Below are 26,037 nucleotides of genomic sequence, written 5' to 3'. Positions count from 1 at the left end.
CGTGAAATTCTTTAATATATTAACATCAGCATCCATCTGTAAATGAGGATTACTTGTAAAAAAAAAAAAAATGCTCCCGTCACACCTGCAGTCGACCTCTAAATAAGTTTTCCTGGTGCTGTTTATAGTTTTATTAGAAATAAAAAACTTTGTTTTTGTGGGTGGGGGGGGAGAAAATAAATTGATCGACAGGAAAAGAAGTAAAAGAGGAAGCCACATTTTTTTAGACTTACAAAAGAACTAAAAAAGTCTATTCCCCTTTTCTACAGAGGAGGATTAAAGCCACAAATGAACATGTTTTTCACACATATGACTCTTATCGTCTTCCGTACGTTGCGCTCTGACCAATGAGTAAAGATTTAAAGTGTTCGTGTTGCGTTAAAGAAAGAAAACTGGGCTGTACCGAGAAAAAGGTTTCAGAAGCGCTCGTGAGAAACAGTTAAAGCTGAGCACACATTGATTACCTAATATACACATATTTATTCATTTAAAAAAAGAATCGCTGCCTGCAGATAAGTCTCTGAAACTGTTGTGTACTGTTCTTAAACCAAGTCCGTCCATAACTCTAGCGGTTCCTCTACAGTTCATCTGTCGGTGTGAGCGTCGTCACTCTGGAGATTGTTTTTATGGATGCACGCCGGTAAACGTAGAAATAAACCGTGTATCAGCTTGCAGCCACAAAATTATTATTTTTGGAAAGACATTTTCTTGGCATTAATTTATTTCTAGCTAATGATGTCATGACGAAGAAACAAAAGATAATCTCAGAAGATATAAACACATTCTTAAGTAGGAAATAAACTATCAAGTGTTGAAAAAATGAGTTGCTTTGCTCAAAGTGTCTGGAAGCTCTAATCCAAACATCTCGTATGTAAGCTTAAAAAAAACAGTTATGACTGTAATAAGGGTGAAGGTGGTGCCGTGTGAAGTCTGTTGAAGTGCATTATGGGTAATAACGTGGACTGGTTTGTGGATATGTTCTGGTTGGCACTTCATACCCTTCTTTCTGTTTAAGTCAAGTGTTCATGTGCAGACAAACCATAGATATATATACTTGTATTCTGAATTCTTTATAAAAGACAAAAAAATAAATATCAAAAATAACAATTAACAAAAAAACAAAAGAGATGAAATATGAACCAACCTCATCACCACGCCCGTTTGTTCCCCCCCATCATCCAAAATGTCCTTCAGTCTCTTTAAGTGCTACGACCGAGTTATTGAGAGGATCTACGGATCAATAACACTTCAGCGACGGCTTCACGAGAAGAAAACAGAAGCTTCACAGAGAGAGAGAGAGAGAGAGAGAGAATACTTGAGTTGCACAGAGAGCGCTTTGCTGGACGTCTGGAGCAGATCTTCAGAGATGGGGGAGAAAGCGAGTGTCGTGGAGGGAGGGAGGGGGAGGAGGACTCACACGTCCACCACCATCTTTTTGTGTATATCGAGACCTCCGACCACCTGAAGAGGGGAAAAGACAGACAGTGTTACTGATACCACAGGGGCGGCTGTGGCGTAGTGGAGAGCAAGGTAGTTCTCCATTCAGAGGGTCGGTGGTTCGATACCCGGCTTCGGCAGTCGATGTGTCCTTGGGCAAGACACTTAACCCCAAGTTGCTCCTGAAGGCCATCGGTGTGGACTGGATGATGAATGTTAGTTAGAGTCTGATGGTGGCACCTTGATGGTAGCCTGTCATTAGTGTGTGAATGAATGATATGTAATATACTACCGCTTTGGAGAAAAGCGTCTGCTACATGACTGTTAATGTAACAGTTGATATTAATGTTATTGAATACACCTGTTCTTTTCTTGATTTGACAAGTCAAACTGTCTGCTATGAAAAAAACATAAAAAAAGTGTTTTTATTCCACGATTTAAAGGGGACACATTATGAAAAACTCTGAACCGATTCAGAGAGATTTTCCAAATTCTACGAAAATATCTATTTTCTCTCATGCATCCAAAAGTCTTGATGGACTGATCTAAATCAGATGTAGAAATGGTCATTTTGTGGGTGAAATATTCCTTTACGGCCGGTCGCATTGAGTCCAAATCAACAAAGAAGATGAAGGTTTTTGTGTTGCAACGAGCTTCTCTCTGCAGAGATTCAGCTGAGAAGCTCCCTGTATGTTACTGCAGGAGGAACACTCCTCATTCTGAACCTCCACCTCTGTGCTTTTATAAATGACTTCTTATACTCGTAATAATGTCAACGTACTATGAACTCTCACTATGAATATAAGCGTATATTTCACAGTTGTACTCTTTGTAAATATTGCTAGATAACCTTCAGCTGGATGGTCTCAACGTATAATAAACATAACCTTTTATTTACCGCTTGGTCTGATACTCCACACACACACACACACACACACACACACACACACACACACACACACACACACACACACACACACACACACACTTACTGCACAGAACTCTTCGAAGGATATCTTCCCGTCTCCGTCTCTGTCTGCGTTGATGATGGTTTTGTCGACGATCTGCTGGAGCTGCGTGTCCTTCAGGTTGTTGCCCACCATCATCTTCAGCACCTGGAAGAGCTCTCCGTTGGAGATGTAGCCGTCCTTGTCCATGTCGTAGATCCGGAACGCGACTGTGAGAGCAGGTGAGTTTATGCATGAAGGGAGAGAGAGACAAAAGAGTCACACAGGAACATCTGCAGAGCTCCAGATGTGTCTTTGATGAATGAACTCTGAGGGGCGTCAAGCAGACTGACAGCTACGTTTAAGATAAGAGAGAAGTTTGTTCAACATCAAGAAATGAAAAGCTGAAATGTGTTTACACATGTTTACAAATGTACGAGGGTCACTGAACTAAACACTGTGACCTTCACAGTCAGCGACTCTAAACTCTGTAAAAAAAAACAACGAACTCTTAACAAGAATATTTGTCTGAGTAATATAAGATAGAAGTTTATTAATCCTAAAGGAAGTTTTTGTGTCAGAGTTGGATCAAAGAATAAGAAATAACAATAGAGTAAGAATTTAAATATATATACACATTAGAGTAATAAATATTAAGTTTATAAAATGTTATCCTGTACCAGTGCACAATAGAATAGCAAAAAGAGTCAAATACATTTGGTAAAATATGTAAACTAAAATAGAAAAAGTTAATTACATACAACATATAATGTGTATAAGAAGTAATACTAATAGAAACTAATAGAAAAGCAATATTGTGCATGATATTGAAAAGTAATAAAAAGTTACATTGCACATGATATATATTAAAAGTAATAATGAACAATGTTGAAAAAGCTTTATTGCAGATGATACATTAAAGTCTTCAGCAGTAAACTCGTGATCAGACCAACACAACAACAAATGATTAAACCTGAAACTCTTGTTTGGTTTCCAGCTAAACTTTATAAAACCTCGTCAAGGTCCTTAAGTTGTGTTTTGTTCTTAAGTTTAAGTTTTTTCCTTAAGTTATGTTTTTTCCTTGTTTTCACATTTATGTAATTTCTGTATTTCCTGTTATATTTTGTCCCTCGTGTTTCATATAACTTCACTTCCTGCCTGTGTGTGTGTGTGTGTGTGTGTGTGTGTGTGTGTGTGTGTGTGTGTGTGTGTGTGTGTGTGTGTGTGTGTGTGTTCTCCGTCCTGATCAGTTTCACCTGATCCCAATCACTCCTCCTCCTCCTCCTCCTCTTCCTCTCCTTTGTCTCTCCCAGTTCATCTCAGTACCTCTGTGTCTCTAGTCTTTAAGGGATTTCCCGCTGTGGTATTTGGACACTTTTAACTGTCCTGATCTTGAGTCGTGAGTTTTAGGTCCTTTTCTCAGATGTGGCTTCGGTCTTAACACACTTTGCTCCATGTTCTCTCAGCCTCTTTGCTTTCTATCTTTAAGCTTAACTCTAGAGACAAACTCCACTGAACACTAGTAGAAAAATAACAATAATATAGAACATTTCTATTACTGCACTAGCACTCAGCAGGTTGAGCCATACGCAGTTTCAGACTCTGCTGATCATCTTGTTCCCCAGAGGACTGTTCTGTCTCATCAGCATGACCGGGTGAGACAAACAGAACGGGGGAGACCCAGGAGACAAAGCCCAGGCTGGTTTAGGTCCCAGAGCAGCAGGAGGAACATATGTGTTTGGGGATGAGAGACCTTGAACCAGTGATGCTGTGATGTTTAAATGAAGGAGCAGCTCTACTTACACCGGAGCTTCTGCTCTTTGTCTCCTTTGACGCTGAACTGTGAGACGCCCTCGATGAACTCTGGGAGAGGAGAGAACAACGGTCAGAGATGAGGATATTCTGCACCTTCTTCACTTTAATACAGCTGAGGTTAAAGGGAATACGACAAAGACATTTAAATCAACAAACAACTTAACAAAGCTGAAGGTTCACATAAGAACGTCCTTGTGAAACCGCCTTTATGAAAAGCTCAATAGGACTTCTGTCAAATATACATATATATGTAAGGTTAGAACAATCATTTTTCCTTTACACACTTCATATTCAGCTCCAATTTAAACATATTTCCACTCAATATTACATTCTTCCATACTCTGATCTGTGATTAAGAACACATATTTAGGGGGACTGAAGAAGAAGGATCTCTTCTCCCCATCATTTAGTTTATTTTTCTATCTGTTTTGTTTTTTATTTTCTTTTGAGAATGGAAGTCTGACTATTTTTAGGCCCAGACTTCCTCCATCTTTCTGTTCTTTTCAGCCTTCAGACTCTCGTAGTTTTGGTTCTTTCATGTCATTATTTATAAATGAAATCTGGTGTGCTTTGGAGAATTAGCTTTAAGGTAGCAGATAAGTTGCTGCTCAAATGTTTCTCTTGATGTTGACGTAACTCTCAAAGCAGTGTTGTTGCTTCTTTTGTTCATAGAACTCATTAACTTATAGACTCGTGTTTTACAGATGATTTTGTAACCGATGCAACTGCTCCTTTACTTTAGGGATGAACTGAGCTGGATGCTTGCAAATCGGAAAAAAACTATTCACATTGTAAATCGATTCTAATGTGAGTTGGCTGGCGGAATAATAAAGAAGCCTTCTGCTCAAATAAAAGGAATTACTGAGGCCTTATTTTAGTCAGAAAGAAGACAAATGAACCTCTTGGTGTCACTGCAACATAAAAACTGTAAAAAAATTCAAACACTGAACTAGTATTTTTGAGAAAGCCCTTCTGAAATATGATAAAGTCTTCTACCGACAGCATTAACAGCAGTGTCGTGATGTCACAGACCAACATGGACCAGAATAAATCTGTAAAATCATCGGTTCAATGCTCACCTTTAAAGTCCACCTCTCCGTTGCCGTCCGTGTCGAATATGTCGATCACCCTCTGGACCAGCGGGTTCTGCTGCAGCTCCGGCAGCGACATGAACTCCTCCACGCTGAGCGAGCCCGAGTTATCCAGGTCCAGCTTCTTAAACCTCTTCCCTAGCCTCTTAATCTCATCAGCATCGACTGGACACAGACACAAAGAGAGAGGAGAGAAAAGAGAGGGTACGGATGAGACATGTTTCTTTTTTACAGCTGATTTTCTCCTCGATCATCAGAATTGTTTAGAAAACAAATCATGAAGTCAGATGCATGAGGCCCTGACAGACACATAGGGAGGTTTGAGAAGAAGAATAATGAGCAATATTCTCCCAAGATAGATAAAAAAAAACACATGCACTAAGCCAGCGGTTATTAATATGAAACATAAATATCCTACCTAACACCTGCATGAACAGTAGTCATACATTTTAGTAGGCAAACACCTGCAGCTAGGTCAAGTACACCACTTCCTCTCAGCGCTGCAGACCCACAGGACGCTGTGTTCCTGCTCCTCTCCACAGAAAAATCACATGAGGTATTTAAAACATGCTAGATTGCAAACGAACGGCCGTGGAAATGCTCTGATAAATGAAACAGCATCATATACAGCATCATATACATCTAGGTGTCATCTACAAACCCACAGCATCTGTTGTTTACTGGAGCTTTCCTACGAGTCTGTATCGTTCGTTCCTCTGCCATCAGAAACAGAAAACCCTGCAGCCGTCCACTGAACAGTGAGGAGGAGTAATCCACAAACAATAACAGAGCCGGTTGATAATTACTATATAAGCTCATTCACACACAGTCACGTGATCCAAACGGCCAACCACAAAACTACTACACGGCCCGCTTTAATCTGGGCTCCTAAATGAGACAAGGCTATATCTATTAATCTTAATACGTAACGAGGGGGAGAAGGAGGGACGACGAGGTTCAGTTCAGGTTTACTGACCTCCATGAGGACAGACGGACAGAAGATAACACTGAAGGGTTCACTATGATGTTAACGGTCATAATAATGTGGAAAAGTTCACATCAAGTCAGGTTTATTTTACTTTGGACACAACTGGGAGGAAAATGAAATTTCACAAAGGACAAGTTGTATGTTTTTTGCATTTTTGTCAGCATTCAAATTCATCATGAATCCAGTCAAATTAAAAGAGAAGCTTAAATAGATGAGAAAACACTGTGACGTTCACAATCAGTGGCTCTCAACACTGTAAAAAATGAAAAATACGGGAAAATAAGAAAAATCAATAGAGTATTAAATATTAAGTTTATAAGAAGTAATAATGACACCAGTTCAATATAGAATGGAAATAAAAGAAAGTAGTTTACTAGTAAAACAAGTAAACTTAAATAGAAAAAGTAAATTTACTACACGTAAGAATAAAAAGAGTAAAAATATAAATAAGTATAAGACACCAGCATCTAAAATAAACTAAAATAGAAAAGTAGTATTGTGCATTATATATATGAATATGTAAAAAAATTACACAATTGCACAATGTTGAAAAAGTTACATTGCACATATGTATTAAGAAATGTATTTATTTACTAGTCAAAATATTAACACTTAGTATGAGACACAATCACCTAACGAGTGACATCTCAGTGAGATATAGCGACATGTTTTTATACATCTTGAATATTTTGCTAAAAAAATACTACTTTTGAGCATAACACAAAACTTCCTCATACAAGTGAAATATAGCTAAGAAATGAGTTTCCCAGCTAATTTCCAGAATCTCTTTTTATCTTGAAAGGCATAAATATTACATCTTATTTCAAGATATCTTTACACTTTATTTATTTTTTACTTATTACAAACAAAGTCACCTTGTATTCATTGTTGTATTTTTCAGTTTGAGCTCTACATCATCATCATCATCATCATCATCATCATCATCATCATCATCATAAAAACATCTAATGAGGGGAAATCTATTAGGAGATCTGTGTTCAACCAACAAGACAAACATGTTAATTATTCCAAGTTCAAGTTGTTATTCCAGAGAGAGAGAGAGAGAGAGAGAGAGAGAGAGAGAGAGAGAGAGAGAGAGAGAGAGAGAGGTGTGGGTTGTGTTTTTGGTTTAATGTTTAAACATGCTGTACATCACCTCAATGACTAATCACAGAGTATGTTAGAGGAGTAGAAACCAGAAGTTGTGAGTCTATTGTCGGTTACAACTCTACATCACAGATCTTATCAGAGCCGCTGAGTTCAGTCAAACCGTTGCTCTACCTTTATTGTCCTTGGCACATAAACCAGTTATGATGTAACGCCCCTCTACTGGACTGACTGTCTGTGTGTGTTTTTGTTCTTTCAGTGCCTAATAGTGAAGCCGATATCAAAGATAACAAAGAGTTTTGTTTGCTCAGAGGTGCTATAAAAACACTGAAGGGCACCGAGTGCAGTGAAACTAACCGCAGCGTTAAAACTGAAACGCTTCAACTTCAGGTTTCTGCACTTTTCTTCGAGCAGCTGAAAGAAAACACTGATATAATATGTCACTTGTTCTGGTTAAATATGATATAAAGCCCCGTACAATATTAAGATTATGTACAATTACGCATCAAATACTCAGTTGGTACAGTTGGAACAGTGTCTTATTTAGAAAGTTAGAACCAAAGACTGTAAATAAGAAGTGGACGTTGTCATGGTGACAACTGCTGATACAAGATGAACCTGCACACGAGCACATGATCTGATACACACCACGATGTTTCTGTGTCCACTAGGTGTGAGTTATCAGTGCCGAGCAGGCGGCCGTCCTCTGACATAAAACATCAGACACTTATCAGCAGCCTCGTGCTTCCTGTTCACAGCCGATGACACGGTTACATTATCGGCCTGCAGCAGCAAAGCTACAGATAATCACCACTGTAAATCAAAGTATTGAGGTCACATATTGTAGAAATTGAGTCCATGTCTTTTCTTTTGTTTATAAGTCAGGTCAAGGTGCCTTTAAAAATGAAAGCCTGAAACATGCTTTAGTAGAAAACATTAAAATACAAGTATGAACCTGGATATGAGCATGATAGTGTGGTTATTAATGTATTCATGATTTAGGGTTCGGCCTTCTTCCTGACACAAACACGCCACATTCTGCACGATGATGCAAAACCAGCTGAGATAGCAGCTCTCCTTGTTTCTAACTTCATAATTAAAAAGCAATAGGACGCTGTTTAATCGCCTAATGAGGACAGAGGAGATGACACAGGAACTAGAGAGTGTGGAGTTCAACATGAACTTGAGCCACAGCGAGGTTGGACATGGAAAGAGAGTAGCATGGTTAACTTCCTGTGTAGAAAACATAGTTTCATTCCCACAATGGATAAATGTTAAATATGAAGAGCCAGACGCCAGCTCTTAAAATGAAAAATCTTAAAACTGTAAGACAAAACCCCTTTATAGCATTTTTCCTTGCCGGTTCCAATATCTGAACTTGCATATCTGCCGATACAGAGTACAGCTTTTTTTAAACCTGTGTATTTTTTTAATTCTTCTCCTGCATCATATCACAGCTGGAGGTCTGTGGCTTCTCTGAAAATGAACTAACAAGGTTCTCTGATTTAACTTTCATTATCTCATTAGCTCTTATTAACTCGTTCCAGTCAGTATAGAGCTCTCTACTGCAGCCAACATCTCAAAAAGAAAAACTGATAATAAGCTGCCAGCGAGTCTTGGTTTGCTTACAGGAGGAAGAACAGAATCAAATAAGAAAAACTGTCACAGCTGTGTGAACACAAATATGAGAGCCAGAGAGGAAAGGTACGAGATGTTCTTATTATTTTTAACCCAAAAACACCTGTACGTATAATTACAGAGTGAAGCGAAGAATACTGCTGCTGAAAAAGAGAGCACAGGAAATATGAAGTATTGGTTATGTGTTCCTTTTTTTTTACATAACAAAACAAAAAAACAAAAAACAGGAAGTTGTGTAGGCTTGGGACGAAACAAAAATGTCATCTCAGGATAATCCTGGTTTAAAATAAAAAAAATTGCAATTACTGTTATAATCCGGAAAATCATCAAAATATAATTAAAACTCTTAAAATTATTATTAACATCTGCTGTTTGGAGGTTTAGATCTATGAGTGTATGCGTATTTTGTGGTGCTACAACCATGCATCTCCGGTTCTGCTGATCTAATGTTTGTTACTTTAACAGGTGTTTCAAATAAACAGAAAAATAATTAGTTATCATGAGTGTCAACTTGCGTCAACTTGCTTCCACCGCGGACCAGACACAGAAAAAGAGTGCAACTACAGCGTTTGATTGGCAGGTTATCTCATGGATGCGTAGCCAGGCTGCAACCTCCGGTTCTGCCGAGTGAAGCCGATGCTTCGTGTCTTAAAGCTGCATTCTCTCTAGTGTCCATCAGGGGGCATAGTTGAGGGTCCAAACCAGGAAGCAACCTCTGGTTCTTAAAAGTGAAGTCACTGCTTCATGTGTTAAAGCTGTATTCTCTCTCCTGTCCACCAGGGGGCGACTCCTCTGGTTGTATAGAAGTCTATGAGAAAATGACTCTACTTCTCTCTTGATTTATTCCCTCAGTAAACATTGTAAACATGAGTTTATGGTCTCAATCTCTAGTTTCAAGTCTTCTTCAATACAGCATGATGTTCATTTAGTAAATTATGCTCCATTTATGGTCCTTCATGACCGTCTTGCAGAGGAACAGGACGTGTTTTTAACCCCAGCTTCAGGTCACGGCCCTCATGTCTGAGCCTTTGGCAGCAGAGGCAGCTGGGACGATGTGGGCGATGCTTCAAACTGACACCCGAATGCACGACTCTGTCCAGTGTGTCTAGTTAGAATATGGATGAAGGTTCGGTAGAGCTGCAGCTTTTTACGTGACGATTAATCACCCTAAATCACTATTTTTTTATTTGCATATAAGTGCAAAAACAATTGTTACACCTCACAGAAAGAGAATACAATGTTGTTTTAATAAAATAATATAGAAAAATATGTTTTCAGCAGAATAATTCACTCAGGAACGTTCTTCACAGAGGCTCCTCACACTGCTGTATGCTAATGAGCCGCTCTGAGGGAGACCCAATGTAAGTGTGAGATGATTATGATAATCTCATATACTGAACACACTGACAAACCACACACACACTTTCATAAGCGCTGTATGCACCCTCAACTGTGTTACTAGGCAACTAGAACCCGTTAGCCCCCCAAAGTAGCCCACACACACACACAGACACACACACACACACATGAAAGAAGGTGTATGCATGAAAACACATGCATATGTAGATGTCATCAGCTTTAGAGTTCACACAGGAGGCTCAACACTACGTCTGTCACATAATTAACATTAAATACATACTGCCGTGGTCGTCCACCTGTGTCTTTATAGTCGTATGTATGAGTGTGTGTGTGTTTTGTGTGTCAAATACTGGACTTTAAGTCTGCATATTGAGAGTCATGTGCTTGTGCAAATAAACACTTTTTACAACAAAGTTGTAAGTCATAATATCTAAACTATGATTTAAAGATGTCATGATGTTGGGTATTTGTTTCATGTTTGGTTTTACTTCCTTTCTTTGCCTTTTTTTCCCGCCTGTTTTCTGTCACACCTGTGTTTCACTAGTTGATGAGCCTCTTGTGTATTTAGTCCGAGTGTTTCCCTGTTTCGGTTTCAGGTCGCTGTTGTGGTTTTGCTCGTGTCTTCGTCTGCGTTTTGTTCCTCGGGTTGGATTTCCTGCCGGTCTACAAGTTTGTCTTCAGTTTAGTTTCTTTTGGCCTTAATTATTATATGTCTAGAGCTTTTATTGTGAAAAGGTACATTAAGGTGTGAATTAATCACACAAAAAATAAACAAATGAATCATAAAAAAACAGCCTCAAGTGTTTAAAGGCCTGAAGAAGTTAAAGTTATACAGAAAGTAAATTCTCAGAATTTACATTGAAAAACATATTGTACATAGAATAACACCATAAAACTTTTGTGTTATTTTTTCAACAAAACATTTGAACTAATGTGACTTAGTGTGTAGGATTACTGTCCATCAGCTGCAATATCTAGTTTCTTTTGTAGAAAATAACATTTTTAGAAATCTATTTTTGGAAGTACTTAATAAATTCAGAATCTGAGAAGATGACAATCTCAGTTCCTCATGTCCTGCAACATCTGTCACCTCAGCTAGCAGCTATCTGAAGCAAACCAGTAAACTGCAGCACAGCTGTGTGATCACAAACCCTGCTAACTGCAACATGTCATTAATGAATTTGTCCTCTTAAGCTCAGCGGTTCACCCTCTCTGCACATTAATGGAGACACGTGACTGCATTAACACGGCGAACCTGAACTGAGACAAGCGTGGAGGAAGTGATACACAAAGCCGGCGTGTTACTGATAATTACAGCCGTGGCGGCGTACAGCTCTCCAAACGCACCGGAGAAGGTGTGAGGGCGGGTAAACAGGAGAACGGATCAGTAATTACACCGCTGAGACACATGACACTGTGAATATCAGCATAATGGGGTTGTATTGAGGGGGCGGCGTCGTGTAGGAAACACCTGGACAGACAGCAGCGAGCTGGAGAAGCAGTTACTGTTAGATTTGTCTCATGTACTCTGGATCTCTGCGCTTCGTAACGTTATTACTCCAATGCTGGTTTTAGTCGTAACTGCAAAATCCCACCTCGCTGAGTCCGCGACTTCCTTTAAGTCGATTTAGTTCGTACAGAAGTTAGTCTGCTACAACGGATGCAATGGCAAAGTTACACATAAAGATGGCCGCCGCTCTTACCATCCTGCTTCTCCTATTCTGTTGCTATCGTTACAGCACTCCAAACTGCATAAACCAGTACATTTGTGAGCGTTGTATTCTTGATTATATGGACAGGCAGCACTTTTCTACACATCAGAAAAAGTCATAGTAGGATATTCTATGAGCTAAAATTGTGCTTAGTGTTAAAGTTCAAACAGCTGAAGGCGACTTGGTCTCCCGACTGTTTTGATCGTGTTTCTGTTGTTGAGAGTCTGGAAGGATCAGGTCGCTTTAATGGGACTTATAAAAGAAGCACACACAGGTTTCTCTGGGAGAAAGGACTCATGCATTAGTCTGATTGCTCTGGCTGCTCTGATAATGCACAGCTCGCCGGCGTGGACCGAACTAAAGGACAAGGCAGGGCAGTCAACACGCTGATGGTGTTTATTTATAGCCGTTCCGTCATCAGAAACCCCCCCACCCACAACTCAACCCGTGGCTCCCGCCCTCAGGGAAACCCCTAGCAACAAGGAACTCCACCACGTTTATTTTTGGGCGGCTGCAAACAGACCTGCCGTGGTTTCAGGTCCTCGCTGCTGCGTTTCTCTGTGAGAGCACGATGCCACGAGGGAGGTTGTGTGTGGGGAGCGTGCATGCACTTTGTGTGTAGTGCATACTGGTGTGTGTGTGTGTGTGTGGTTTGTGTGTGCACGCTCACACAAGTAGGCCATTACCGGCTAAGCCAGCAGCACTGACACACTGAATTCAGGCCTTTTGAAATTCATGCCCCAGCATGAAATAATGACCTTACTTTCATCTTATGGAGGTGATTCTTAGAGACTAACTGTGTTGATCTTACAAACATAAACGAAGAGTCGAATGAGGGCGTTACAGGTTGAGTTGGTGTCAGACTTTAGTTGGTTCACGTCTCACTGAGGTCACAGCGGGGGTAATCTATCTGACATGAGAGGGTTTCCTCACAGCCAACTCCTGCCTGTCCGAGCATTTGACGAGCTCAACAGCTGCTCAGTCGGTGGAGGGCGAGAGACACAGAAGGAGGGGAGGGAGCCAAAGAGAGAGAGAGAGAGAAACTTAGAAATAGAGGACGAAAAAACGAGAATGTGAGAGGAAAGCAAATTTAAAAGATCCTGTATAATCCTCAAAGTTAAGTATCTAAATACTAAAATATATGCATTTGATATGTTGTATCTTTTCAAGTTGTTCTACTTATTAAGTGACTGATTAGTTTGATATTATGTGTGTGTATTTGTTGCTATGGCAACGGCGGTACTTATACATGCTGCGGCCTGTAGCTCCCATGTATTTCGCTACATTTTTGTCTTTATTTGTTTGTTTTTTGGGGGTTATCACTAATGGACTATGACAGACTACATTCATCAACATCTGAAGAGGAAGCGGACTTGAGACGATCACCGCCCACGGGCCGACCAACCAGCCAGAACCGCCGGACCAAACGTCACCAAACAGTCCCAGGGAGGAGAGGGCTGACCCCCAGCTAGGACCTGAGGCTACTCCACTACCCAGCATGCTCCTGGCTGTCTGATGCCCGGTTGCAGGAAAAAATAAGATGGATGAAAGCGGCCGGACAGCAGAGCAGAGTGCAGGACTCCAGTGTGACGAGAGGAGGTGGACTCTGTGTTTACATCATGATGCTCGATGCTCAAACACAGTCATCGTTGATGGACAATGTTTTCATCATGTGGAGTTTTATGTGAAGATGTCGGCCATTTTATCTGCCCAGAGAATTGTTTTCGTTGCTGCTGTTTGTATTCATTATGATGCAAATTCAAAAAATGCACTACAGTGCACTTTTGTTTTTTGTGTTACAAATGGGGACACAACTACATTTTGTCATGCATCCCTGTGTTGCATAATGACAAACAAATGATCCTTGAATCCTTAAATATTATTGAAAACAATGTCTGTTATTAGTGTAAATAAGGTTATTTAATGTTATTGCATGCCATGTTTCCTCAGCATCTTGTAAAGACGGTGGTGAATACGGAGAGAGAGGGACGCTGTAAATATTGCAGACTGTAAGCGAAGGTCCTTGCTGGGTTCAGTTCAGGGTCATGCATCATCCAAATCCAACTCCCCCTCTCCACGGGGGCGTAATCCTGGAGGAGGGATGCCTGGAAGGCCTGGCAGACCAGCATCCATGATTTACAGTAGTACAATACTGATATGTAATATACTACTGATTGTAAGTCGCTTTGGATAAAAGCGTCTGCTAAATGACTGTAATGTAATGTAATGTAATGTACAAGCTAAATATGGAAAGGCCACAGCTCTGCCCTCTCTAACAGGAAGTGTCATTTTGAATATGTTTGTGTTTCTATTGGCAGATGATCTCAATATTACACATTATGTTCAAAAGTTTAACTCTGAGCTACAAACAGAGCAATTCATCTACTGTTTCTTCTCCCTATTAAAAGATAAAATCGCTCAAATGTATTCAATAAGAAAAAGATGTGAATTAAATCCTCATTTTACCTGCACTGTTGGATCAAGACCTAGAGATCATAATCAGCCTGCATGTTATAATTTAATGCACGTTTGCCTCTTACAACTTCTTAACCGTGGCACCAAAACATATCAACCAAAACGATACGTTCACACCAAAGCGAGCAGCGAAGCAAATCTGCATCTCTGAGGACTTTTACAGCAATGCAAGGATGAGAAGTTTGAGCTGATGTATTATCAGGTCGGGATGAGGGAGGTGGACAAAGAATGAGCTCAAAGGTCTAGATCGAGAGCTTGGTTCCAAGATTACATTTAACAAACACCCACACATGAAAAATAAAAGCATAAAATGAGTGTATAGATAAAATAATCACACGATGATATCACTGTTTTTGGCAGAGGCACCATTCCACACAGCAAAATGTATAAAGACGTAGAAGGTGTCATTGTTGAGCTCTCAACTGGAGCAAGCAAAGATTCAGAATACTTACAATGTGAGCACATCTCCAGGGGGAAACTGGCTTCATTTCCCTAAAGAGAGAGAAAGAGAAACAGAGGTGTCAGTTCATGTTCTAACTGGAGATGTTGGAGAAGTACAGGAACAACCACAGAAGAGAAGAACAAGAGAGCAAAGACCTCTGCAGAGGCTGTTTCAATATATGAGAAATAATGCGAGTAACCACTGCAAAATATCACAGGTTTCTCCTTAGTCTGTGCTACATCTTCCACCAAGTTTCATGCAAATTGTCTATTTGACTCTAAATGGACCATAATTCACTAAATGAACATCATGCTGTATTGAAGAGAAACTTTGAGACCATAAACTCATGTTTACAATGTTTACTGAGGGAATAAATCAAGAGAGAAGTAGAGTCATTTTCTCATAGACTTCTATACAACCAGAGGAGTCGCCCCCTGATGGACAGGAGAGAGAATGCAGCTTTAAGACACTTTAGCTTTGGCACTTTGGAGGTTGCCGCCTGATTAAGACATTTTTCTACAGAACTTGAATGTTTCATTGTTTGTCAAACAAACAATAAAACATGTAAAGAGCATTCAGTGTTCTTGTACTTGAACATTAAGAGATGTCATAATGTTTGTAGAGAAGGTTGACATCATAAAACCTCCTGATACAGAGAAGGAGGTTACATCCTGACAACTTACAGAATCAGGAAGGACTGCAAATATAATGGCTCTGATTGTGAACCCTTGAGTCTTTAAATAAAAGGTCAGTAAAAGTAATGGACTGTAACTTCAGCCAGTATAGTTTAGTAGTACTTTGTGTATTGATGTTGCAGTGTGATATTGTGCATTCCTGCATGCAGTCATCGTGTTATCTACTCTGGTGTGGCTGGAACATGAAAGGATTTTATCAGTGTGGCATTGAGACGTTCAGAGATCGCGTGTGAACGCTTTTATAAAAAATAATAATCTTTACTGCTTTTCAATGAGAAACATCTTCATTGTCTACAAACAGTGGATGTGAATTCCTCATACACTCTGCGTGCTAACGTGTGCTTCAAGTAAAACAACAGAGAACAGTCCATCACAGGTCAGGACTGATTCATAACGACAAACGATACTATTCTGCTCTTACAACTGTTTCTGTTTTGTAGAACACACAGTGATATTTTGCAAATTATACTTTACTTTTAACTATTGCAGATATGACATATGATTGAAACAATGTTTGTTTTTTTAATGAATTCTTAGTCTACTAACAAATCCTATGAGTTCTGGAGAGTCTCTCGTCCTCGTTGTCTTTTTATCCAATCACAGTGTCGTTTCCCTCATAACTCCGTTTCCCTCTCCTCTCACACTCCAGCTGTGCCTCGTCTACTGATCAGCAGCCTGGGTATTTATATCCGTCTGTTCTTTGTCAGTTTGTTTGTCGTCTTCAGTTGAAGAGACATCTTTGTTTCTTGTGACCTGCCTGCCTTTGTATCCAAGTGTATCTACTGTTTATTCCTATTATGCAAATTACTAGTTTATTTTGGCATTTGGGTTCACCTGCCTGCTTCAAATGTAACAGTTACTGCAGATTGCATGCACTTTGACAAAAAATAACAAGCCACTTAAAAGGGATTCTGGAACATTTTCCGAGGGATGTTTCACTCAAACCCCTCGAGGTGGTTTCCCATCTACATGTTCAGCCTCTTTCATGCAACATTCAATGCAAAGGATCTTTAAATGAACCATGTTATCCAGAGACAGTGCATGTGTGTGTGTGTGTGTGTGTGTGTGTGTGTGTGTGTGTGTGTGTGTGTGTGTGTGTGTGTGTGTCTTTGGCTAATGATCAGCAGTCACATCCCATCATGCACTGCAGTGTCCACTGTTTCTTGATGTGACAGGGATTCTACAGCTGAGAGGGAGAGGGAGAAACACCGGGCTGGAAATTGGAAATGTCCAGCAGGAACATGAAACCAACTGGACATGCAGACCAGTTAAAGCATCCAGAGACGGACTGCAAACAGCGTCTACAGCTACTGACCACAGCTGCTGGTCCACAAAGCTGGATTTAAAAGCCATTTTTGTAGAATGTTAATGTGAAAATGGTGTATCTCAAATTAGTGGAAACAATACTGTCTTTGAGGTTTCTACCAGCAGACATTTCCAAACATAGAAGTAAGGAATATCTGTTAGGGATAGTCCATCCATGACCACAATAGATGCATCCAAGGAATGCTCGGAAGCTGTTTATTCCAAAAACATTTAACTTTTAAAAGAAATGCTCTGCTCACAATGTAATCTAAACAAACTACAGTAAACCCTAACATTTTAGATTTTGTGGGTACAAAGATATGGATTGTGACAGCAAGTAGAGTTGAAGTTATGCTGCAGACCGACATGGATTCTCATTTTACAATCCATTATCCATCCATTGTCTTTTTCTGGTTTGGCCGGGTATTCCAGCAACTTTTTCCAGCTCTTCCTGGAGAACCACGAGGCGTTCCCAGGCCAAACCATCTCAGCTGGACCCTTTCAACATAAAGAAGCAGCGGCTCTACTATCACGCTTAGCCCAGAAACCCTACGATGGAAGCTCCTTTTAGCCACTTGTTTTCCTGATATCATTCTTAAGGTACCTACCCAAAGCTCATGTCATAGTTGAGGGTCCAAACCAGGAGGCAACCTCCGGTTCTTAAAAGTGAAGCCAAAGCTTCATGTGTTAAAGCTGCATTCTCTCTCCTGTCCATCAGGGGGCGACTCCTCTGGTTGTATAGAAGTCTATGAGGAAATGACTCTACTTCTCTCTTGATTTATTCCCTCAGTAAACATTGTAAACATGAGTTTATGGTCTCAATCTCTAGTTTCAAGTCTTCTTCAATACAGCATGATGTTCATTTAGTAAATGATGCTCCATTTAGAGTCAAACAGACCATAAAGCCTTATGACAGCTAATCAGTGCTACTCTGTTTTGCTTGTGGTGACACACAGATACACTACTAAACAACGGTTGAAAAAAACAACAACTAGTGGCAGTTATGTCATCTCCTGGCTTATCGCTGTGCTGCCGTACAGCAGACTCACCTCAGAGAGGTCGAGGTATTTTAAGAGCAGCGTGGAGAAAGAGGTGACGCGGGATTAGCCAGGAGAGCGACTTAGCATTTGACACCCTGTCAGGAGAGCGTTGACATACACACAGTGTTGCTTTGTGGAACAACAAGTTGACTGGGCACTCCCCAGTTTAAAAGGATTAAATTCCAGTGTAGCGCCGTGTGCTTCACTGGTGTTAGGTGTCCCACTGCCTGTGTGGCTCAAAGGGTAATAGTGACACTTTACTCCCTGAAGGGAAAGGACCTTTTGTTTGCTCCGCTGCACAGGAGCATTTCAGGAGATGTAGAGATACAGCGAGCTGATTAAGAACACCAGGATCTGGATTAAAGGCCTTGAACCGGTGTCCTCCCGTTCAAGGACCTCAGAGCACCCTCACCAATGCTACATGAGACTTAGGTTGTTGTTCACACCTTTATTTTGGTCCTCAGGTCTTAAGAAAAAATAATGACTCATTGTTGTCTTTTAGTGCATGACCATTAAGGGTCCTAAGAGATTCAATTGCCAATGATCCACGAGTTATAATAATAAAAAACACAGTGCTGTCAGTGCTGCATGGGCTGCACACTTCATTAAGACTTCTATTTTTCTTGTTTGGTGATCATAAATGCAACTGCACCTCAACTTCAGCTGTCATTAACACAACACACAGATCTAAAAATGGAAAATTGCCTTTACAAGCAGACAAATTGGGAAAATCTGTTTGATTCTACTTCTAATTTCATGTTTGTCAAAGCTCATCACGAATGAACAGTTGCAGAAAATCCCCTTCATGTAGACCGGAGTTGCCAAAAAGAGTGCATTAGAATAGAATAGGAGTTGAACAGACATTCCCATTCAAATCTATGAAGCAGGACGGTCAGAGCGTCAGCCATTTATATTTGAACGGTTGCTTTTACTAACCACTGTAGCAGATAAACTTACGTCTAGTAACAGACTCACTGAGGTGAGGTTTTACAGAAACCACTAAAAGAATCAGTGGAGTAGTAACGTTATGAACCGTAGAGAGCCAGAGTCAAATAAATCTTAATGCTTCATCCACTCACTCTTGTCACAGCGCAGGAAAGCACACTGCTCTCAACAGATGAACGACAACTTTATTCAGCTCGTTTTGTGTAATTAGTGTAGCATTAAAAAATGGTGAAATAAGCAAGCTAACTAACTAACTAGCTTACTAGTGGACAGCTGGCTCGTTATCTAGCTTGCTAATTGGAGACAATACCTAGCTAATTAGAGGTTAGCTGGCTGGTTAGCTAGTTTTTTGTAAAAGTCAAATGACTGCAGAAAATGTCTGTTCTACTCTATTTCTATTTCTATAGCGTCCCCAAAGCTTTGACGATTGACAGGCCGGACATCAGCGGTTCACGTTAAGGCGACTGTTTTAATCTGTAGTTAACGAGTGGGAGGTCGGAAGGACAAATCCAATTGGCATTTTTTGGCAACATAAACTTATCATGCTCATATAAGATTTAAAAAAAAAAACAATCGCAATAACTAACAACTATGACAGACAAAGAGAAAACTGTATCTTTAAGTGTGATCTGTCCCTGGAGGTAAAGAGACTTACAGCAAAGCAGATTTGGTGTTGAGGATTATAGCTTTACTACCTAAGGCCTGCTTCAGGTCACCGGGGTGGTTAACGTAAGGAGTAACTCCTGTCATGTCTTGAGACGAACCACCTCGTACTGCTCCTTAATACAGAAACCAGCGGAGCATATCAGATGTCACGATTATGAAAACACAGAAAAGGACTTGAACAAAGTGGGAAAAAAAGCATCTTGCACGCACAGAGAGGAATAGAGAGATGTTGGCTCATCAGTAATGCATGCTTCATTCAGAATCAATTAGTCCTTAGCACACAAAACACGTTTTGCATAATGAAGAGTTTCAGCAGCAGAGCTACAGTCGACCCAAACACCTGGCTAATTATAGACCCAGTCGTCACATTGGACACCGAGGAGGACAGAACACGGAGCTGCAGACATGGACGGCTTTTCTGAGGCGTCTTTGGCAGGAAATGAGAATGTATCCTGCTCTGACTGTACAATAAGCAAATGATAGATACTTAAGATTTGGTCAGCAGTCAGGGATCATTTCATTATAACTTGCTCAGGTTACTGGAGCAAAACGTTTAAATCCTCACCTGCTATTTCTTGTTTATTTTAAAGTTCTAGTATTATTTGTGAAAGGCTGGACACTTGTTCATCAAACACTGTTTCCTGGAATAACTTATGTTTTTAAAACTGCACAGACATAAAAAAAAAAATCTGATAAAAGTCACATCCAACTCATTATTATGAGTCAGTCGTCTTTATCACTTGACGGGCGGAGGAGGCCGACTCTTGGTGCACAAACGTCAAAGTTGATGGACGATGTTTACCCAATGTCGATTTCTTTTTTTTGTATATTGGGATGCCGGCCAGATTATCTTCCCAGAGAATTCTCTGCTGTTTGCATTCCTCCTGATGCAAATCCAAAATAAAATGCATTACAGGAATACAGGAATGCTTCTGTTGTATGTTTTTCTTGCCTAACATAAACCGACTACAACTGCATTTTGTTGTGCAACCCTGTGATGCAGAATGACAATGAATTATGAACCCTTACACACAACTAAAAAGCTGACATTTCTCTTTAAATGACATAGAAATCTGTGCAGTCCTAGAACATGCTGGAGAGGAGCGATGACTTGCATAAATCCTAAAAAATTAATAAACGCTGCAGTGTACTGTAGGAAATGCAAGAGCAGAGCAGAGGAGGGGCTGACAGAAACACTGGACTAATACGTGTCCCCTTACTTCATGAGGACAAACATCAGGATCAGCCTCAAACATCTGTGTGAGTTTACTTTATGTACAACAACACTGTTTGTTTCCAACATGTCTCTGTAATGCAGACAAGTCAATGTCTAGATGTTTATCCTACTCAACCACTAAACTAAATGTGTGAACTGGATATGAATCTGCTGAACAACACATCTCATCACTGAATACAGGAAACCTCAGACAGTCTAAAGAGAAGTGCTGAGTCAAAATACAGTTTCTAATCTGAGGGGATAAAGGAGTGTTAATCAGATAAAAACATGCAATTTGATGCCGTCTTTTAGGCTCTGGTAACTTTTGAGGAGCAAAAATGACACGGGGAATCAATGAAAACAACATCCGTGTGTCTACAGGAGCTTTGCATGGTTGAGTTTCTTTTCCACACAATGCATGTTTCTGACACATCATTTATTTAGGTGAAAAAGTGTGTTGTGAGTATTTTTCTCCCCAGGGACTCCACGCAAATGTGTCTGCAGGTATCGAGCTGCCGGGTTTTATGATGCACTCCAAAGTGGCAGTGGAGCCGTGCTCTCAGATCGCTCTTTAAATAGAGTTCACTGCTCCATTTCTCAGCCAGACTTTGAACAGCATGCAAATCACGGGCCAATAACCGGCGGACCCAGAATCATAACTACTTTATTACACGGAGGAGAAGCAGTGGAGGAAATGTGGAGGTTTTCAATGTCATTACTTTCACTTTCTGTAGATGGGTAACTACTTACTAACTTGCCCTCCACTACGACAAAGACTTCAGCCACCAGCAGAGCTACCAGTGTGAGAACAGACAACAATGTTTTCGTAAGTGTGTCATGAAGTGTGGGACTCGTACTGGTCTGGTCCTGGTCTCGATACACTCTGGTCTTGGTCCTGTCTGGGTCTCGGTTTAGGTGGTCTTGACCTCAACACCCAGTGAATGAAGCCCCATAATGTTCCTTCCACTGCTTCCACTGATATCGGGCTAACTGTTCTTTCTAGAGGTTTTTAATATGCAGCATGTTTGATGCCTTGAATGCTGATGAGGCAGAAATAGAAATACTTTTATTTTGGTGATTTAAAATCAACAAATCCTGCAGTCAAATCCTAGATTATAGAAACAGCTTTTTAAACCTTTCTTCTTCTCCTCCTACATCAGTGACTACGTTTTACTTCATGTTTACATCCATTTGACCTTTTCAACTTTTGATTCTCTCGTGCGGCACTTCCCCTAAACATCCTGCTTCACCCGTCAATTACAACGTATATACTTGAAACTTTTTTCACAGAGGCTAAAGTTGCCACACAAATAGATGTTTACTGAACTGCTGAGCGCTGCAGCCAGAGAGCAGAATGAACTCCAGATGGAGCGGGCCGGTTGTCAGTGCAGAATGGATCACGTAGCTTCAATCATCAACTTCTGCTGTGGCTTTTTTTTTTATCTCTTTCACATCTTTATCTCCGGTTCCATCCTCATGTGGGTGGCGCTTGATTGCTAGGCGACATATGGTCCTCTTAGAATCACGATCATTCCACTGCATGCTTAAGATACAGTGTGTCTCTGCAGCTGAGGAGAATACACTGTGACAGGACATTATTGGGACACTATCTGTCTCTGACACGAGTTTCAACCCCTCTGGCAGAGAGTGGAGGCGTCTGCAGGGCTCAGATGTAGAAAGGATGAGCAGTTTTAGCTCAAAAGCATCTGGTTAATGTATTTATTATAGAAAAAAGTCAAGTTTTAGTGTCATTGACAAAAGATGCTGTTCTAAATTTTTGCCCCCTTGTGTTCTTTTCTATATGCGCTATAATTTAAAGCGATAATGGTAGTAATAGTAGTGATGGAAGATATATTTAGATCCTTTACTAGAGAGATGAACAATCATACACTTCCTGAAGAAACTGTCGCTACTGGAGCATAAAACTACTACTGACACTGTCAGAATAGGCGGCATGTTTTACAAGTTGTAGTTTTTGTAGTAGTAGCAGTAGCAGTAGTAGCAGTAGTAGTAGTAGTAGTAGTAGTAGTAGTAGTAGTAGCAGTAGCAGTAGTAGTAGTAGCAGTAGTAGTAGTAGTAGTAGCAGTAGTAGCAGTAGTAGCAGTTGTGGAAGATGTATTGAGATCCTTTTCTTAAGTAAAAGTACTAATACTACAGTGTAAAAACAAAGAGACAGTAGAGACGAACAATCGTACATTTCCTGAAGAAACTGTGTCTACTGGAGCAGAAACTACTACTGACACTGTCTCAGTAGACTGAAGGTATTTCAAGTTGTAGTTGTTGTAGTAGTGTTAGCAGTAGCAATAGTAGTATTAGAAGTAGTAGTAGCAGTGGTGGAAGATGTTTTGAGATCCTTTTCTTAAGAAAAAGTACTAATACCACAGAGTAAAAAAAATGTATTGCAAGTAAAAATCCTGCTTTTAAAATGTTACTTCAGTAAAAGTATGTATCAGTAAAAATGTACTTAAACCATTAAAAGTAAAAGTACTCAGTGGAGAAAAACCCTCACATTTGAGAAGGAGGAAACATTATTTATAACTGAAACAATCTAAATTGTTCTGTCAGTCAACTAATTGATTAATCGACCAATCATTTCAGCTTTACTTATCAGTCTATATATTGTCAGTTTAATGGGTTAGGGTTAGTCAGTTTCATTTTTTAACAAACCATCTTATTTTATAAACGTTTCTCTTAATCTGACTCACAATGTATGAGCTCCTGACAGCTAAAGAGCATTTATCAGGCCAAGAAGTATCTCGTTATCTTTAATCACTCTTCAAATGTGTCCAGATATCTCAGTAAACCTGCTTTTTAATGTTACACATTCAATTTAAACGTTAACGTCAGACTTTTTTGTGCAATTAAAGTTGACTTTTGTTGACATTTGCGCTTCCACTTTAGCCTGAACATTACTGGATTTGGGTCAATATCTTAATTAATGTTTGAGAAGTTAAGAAATGTTTGATAAAGATCTCTTCATGGTCGTTATAAAGAATTCATTTCATGTACTAAAAAGAACATTTAACAGAAGAAAAACAACCTTATCTCTGGTGGACAAACAATCTAACTGTGTTTCTAAATGACCTCAAACATATCTGTGACATGCATTGTTATTAATATGTTTACAATAAGCAGATAGTACATATATGCCTGGATGATTAATGATGCAGCTCTAGTCTGTAAACTTAATGACGGCTCGCGTCAATATTTGAATCGAACAGAAAATAAGAAACCAAATCTATAAAAACCCAAAACAAACAAAGCTTCCTCGAGCTCAAACAGAGTGGTGCAAGAAATACAAATATGTCTTTTTCTTTCTGATCCGGATAAACACAGAACAGTCCTACAAGACTGGACTCTGAGCCATCAGGACATCAATCATTGATCAGGAAATGATCGATGTGTGGAGGTGTGTTTGATCTGTTCATGGATGGAGAGGACAGAAGAGACACCATGTCCTCCTCATCCAGGTCAGCCTGGTCAGCTCCTCTCCCATTACTAGGCAACACGCCCTCACATATATATCATAGTACCAGTACACTTAATGCAGTGACCCATCAGAGAGAAGAGAAGAACCTCTGAGAACGGATACAAATGTAGCCTCAAAGGAAACAATGTTGCAACTGTGAACACAGCGTCGCGCTACAAAGACGCAAATGAGAGTTTGAAAAGCAAAACGTGTGTATTATAGAGAGGAAAGTCATATGCACGAGCCTCTGTTGGTAATAACGAGCAGGGATAAGACATGTCTGGAGAAGACATGTCTGGAGAAGACATGTCTGGAGAAGACATATCTGGATAAGACATGTCTGGATAAGACATATCTGGAGAAGACATGTCTGGATAAGACATTGGCTGGTTCCACTTTTTTATTTTTTTTGGGGTTGAACTTAAAGCAAAAGCGCTCAGACTTTAAATAAGATCAGCCTGGTTCAATAACATCAGCCTGGTTTAATAACATCAACCTGGTTCAATAAGATCAGCCTGGTTCAATAACATCAGCCTGGTTTAATAACATCAGCCTGGTTCAATAACATCAACCTGGTTCAATAAGATCAGCCTGGTTCAATAAGATCAGTCTGGTTTAATAACATCAGCCTGGTTCAATAACATCAACCTGGTTCAATAAGATCAGTCTGGTTTAATAACATCAGTCTGGTTCAATAACAATAACATCAGCCTGGTTTAATAACAATAAGATCAGCCTGGTTTAATAACAATAACATCAGCCTGGTTCAATAAGATCAGCCTGGTTTAATAACAATAAGATCAGCCTGGTTTATCAGCCTGGTTTAATAACAATAAGATCAGCCTGGTTTAATAACAATAACATCAGCCTGGTTTAATAACAATAAGATCAGCCTGGTTTAATAACAATAACATCAGCCTGGTTCAATAATAAGATCAGCCCTGCAGACAGGGTACCAGGGTCACAGAATGAAACAGCTTACCATCGTGCAGTCGGATGATCAGATGTCCAGGAGTCGATGTGCGCGGAGAGGAGGTCCAGCAGGAGGAGGGAGAGGAGGTCCAGCAGGAGGAGGGAGAGGAGGTCCAGCAGGAGGAGGGAGAGGAGGTCCAGCAGGAGGAGGGAGAGGAGGAGCTGTAGCTGTGGAGAGGAATACACAATAAAAGATATATATGTGTGTATCTGTATGTGTGGTTCTCTCTGAGGTCTCCTCCTGGCTTCACACCCAGCTTCAGGCTCTCTTTTTCTGCAGTGGCGGAGGGAGGGAGACCCGCTGGGAGGGGACGGTCCGTGGAGGAGGAGGCTCGGTTTGACAAGCAGGAGGAGGAGGAGGAGGAGGAGGAGGAGGTGTTTGTTTCCATGCTGGCTGGGGTTGTGATTGGGCTCCATCTGTGGGCTGTGCAGCTGGACTGCAGGGAGAACACGCACCTGCAGGATGGCTGTGATATGAAGCTGTTATGTTGAATTTATTATCAGATTTTTGCAGAATAGAAAATAATTATTTGCAGCTTTAAAAAGCAAAAATGAAACAACAAAGTGTGGTTTACCTTTTGTACAACCTTGTAATTTGCAAGTGCCTTTATTATTTCAAGTGTTGCTTGTAAAAATAAATGTTTTCAAATGTATAATAATTCCCTCTGAGATGTGGTGTTGTAGAAGTAGAATGTAGTAAGGTTAATGTTGAACACAA

The 26,037-nt window shown here is 40.2% G+C and overlaps 1 protein-coding gene across 2 annotated transcripts; it reads right to left on the bottom strand.

Moving 5' to 3' along the window:
- Positions 1-135: 135 nt before the first annotated feature.
- LOC129092449 (calcineurin subunit B type 1) lies at positions 136-25,588 on the bottom strand. 2 transcript variants are annotated; one of them, XM_054600406.1, is made up of 6 exons: positions 25,330-25,588; positions 15,022-15,061; positions 5,279-5,455; positions 4,188-4,247; positions 2,430-2,614; positions 136-1,461 (listed from the first exon to the last, which is right to left on the bottom strand). In XM_054600406.1, exons 1-6 carry the CDS (start codon positions 25,330-25,332, stop codon positions 1,414-1,416), a joined length of 513 nt encoding a protein of 170 aa, XP_054456381.1. In that variant the 5' UTR covers positions 25,333-25,588; the 3' UTR covers positions 136-1,413. The 2 variants fall into 2 exon arrangements, with proteins under 2 accessions (XP_054456381.1, XP_054456382.1); XM_054600407.1 differs by lacking the exon at positions 136-1,461 and adding an exon at positions 1,637-1,689 and having other exon boundaries at positions 25,330-25,582.
- Positions 25,589-26,037: the final 449 nt, after the last annotated feature.

The sequence above is a fragment of the Anoplopoma fimbria genome, chromosome 6, assembly GCF_027596085.1.
Source record: "Anoplopoma fimbria isolate UVic2021 breed Golden Eagle Sablefish chromosome 6, Afim_UVic_2022, whole genome shotgun sequence".
NCBI classification, from domain to species: Eukaryota; Metazoa; Chordata; class Actinopteri; order Perciformes; family Anoplopomatidae; genus Anoplopoma; species Anoplopoma fimbria.
The sequence above is the reverse complement of the archived record's forward strand: the minus strand, read 5'-3'. Positions and strand labels throughout refer to the sequence as shown.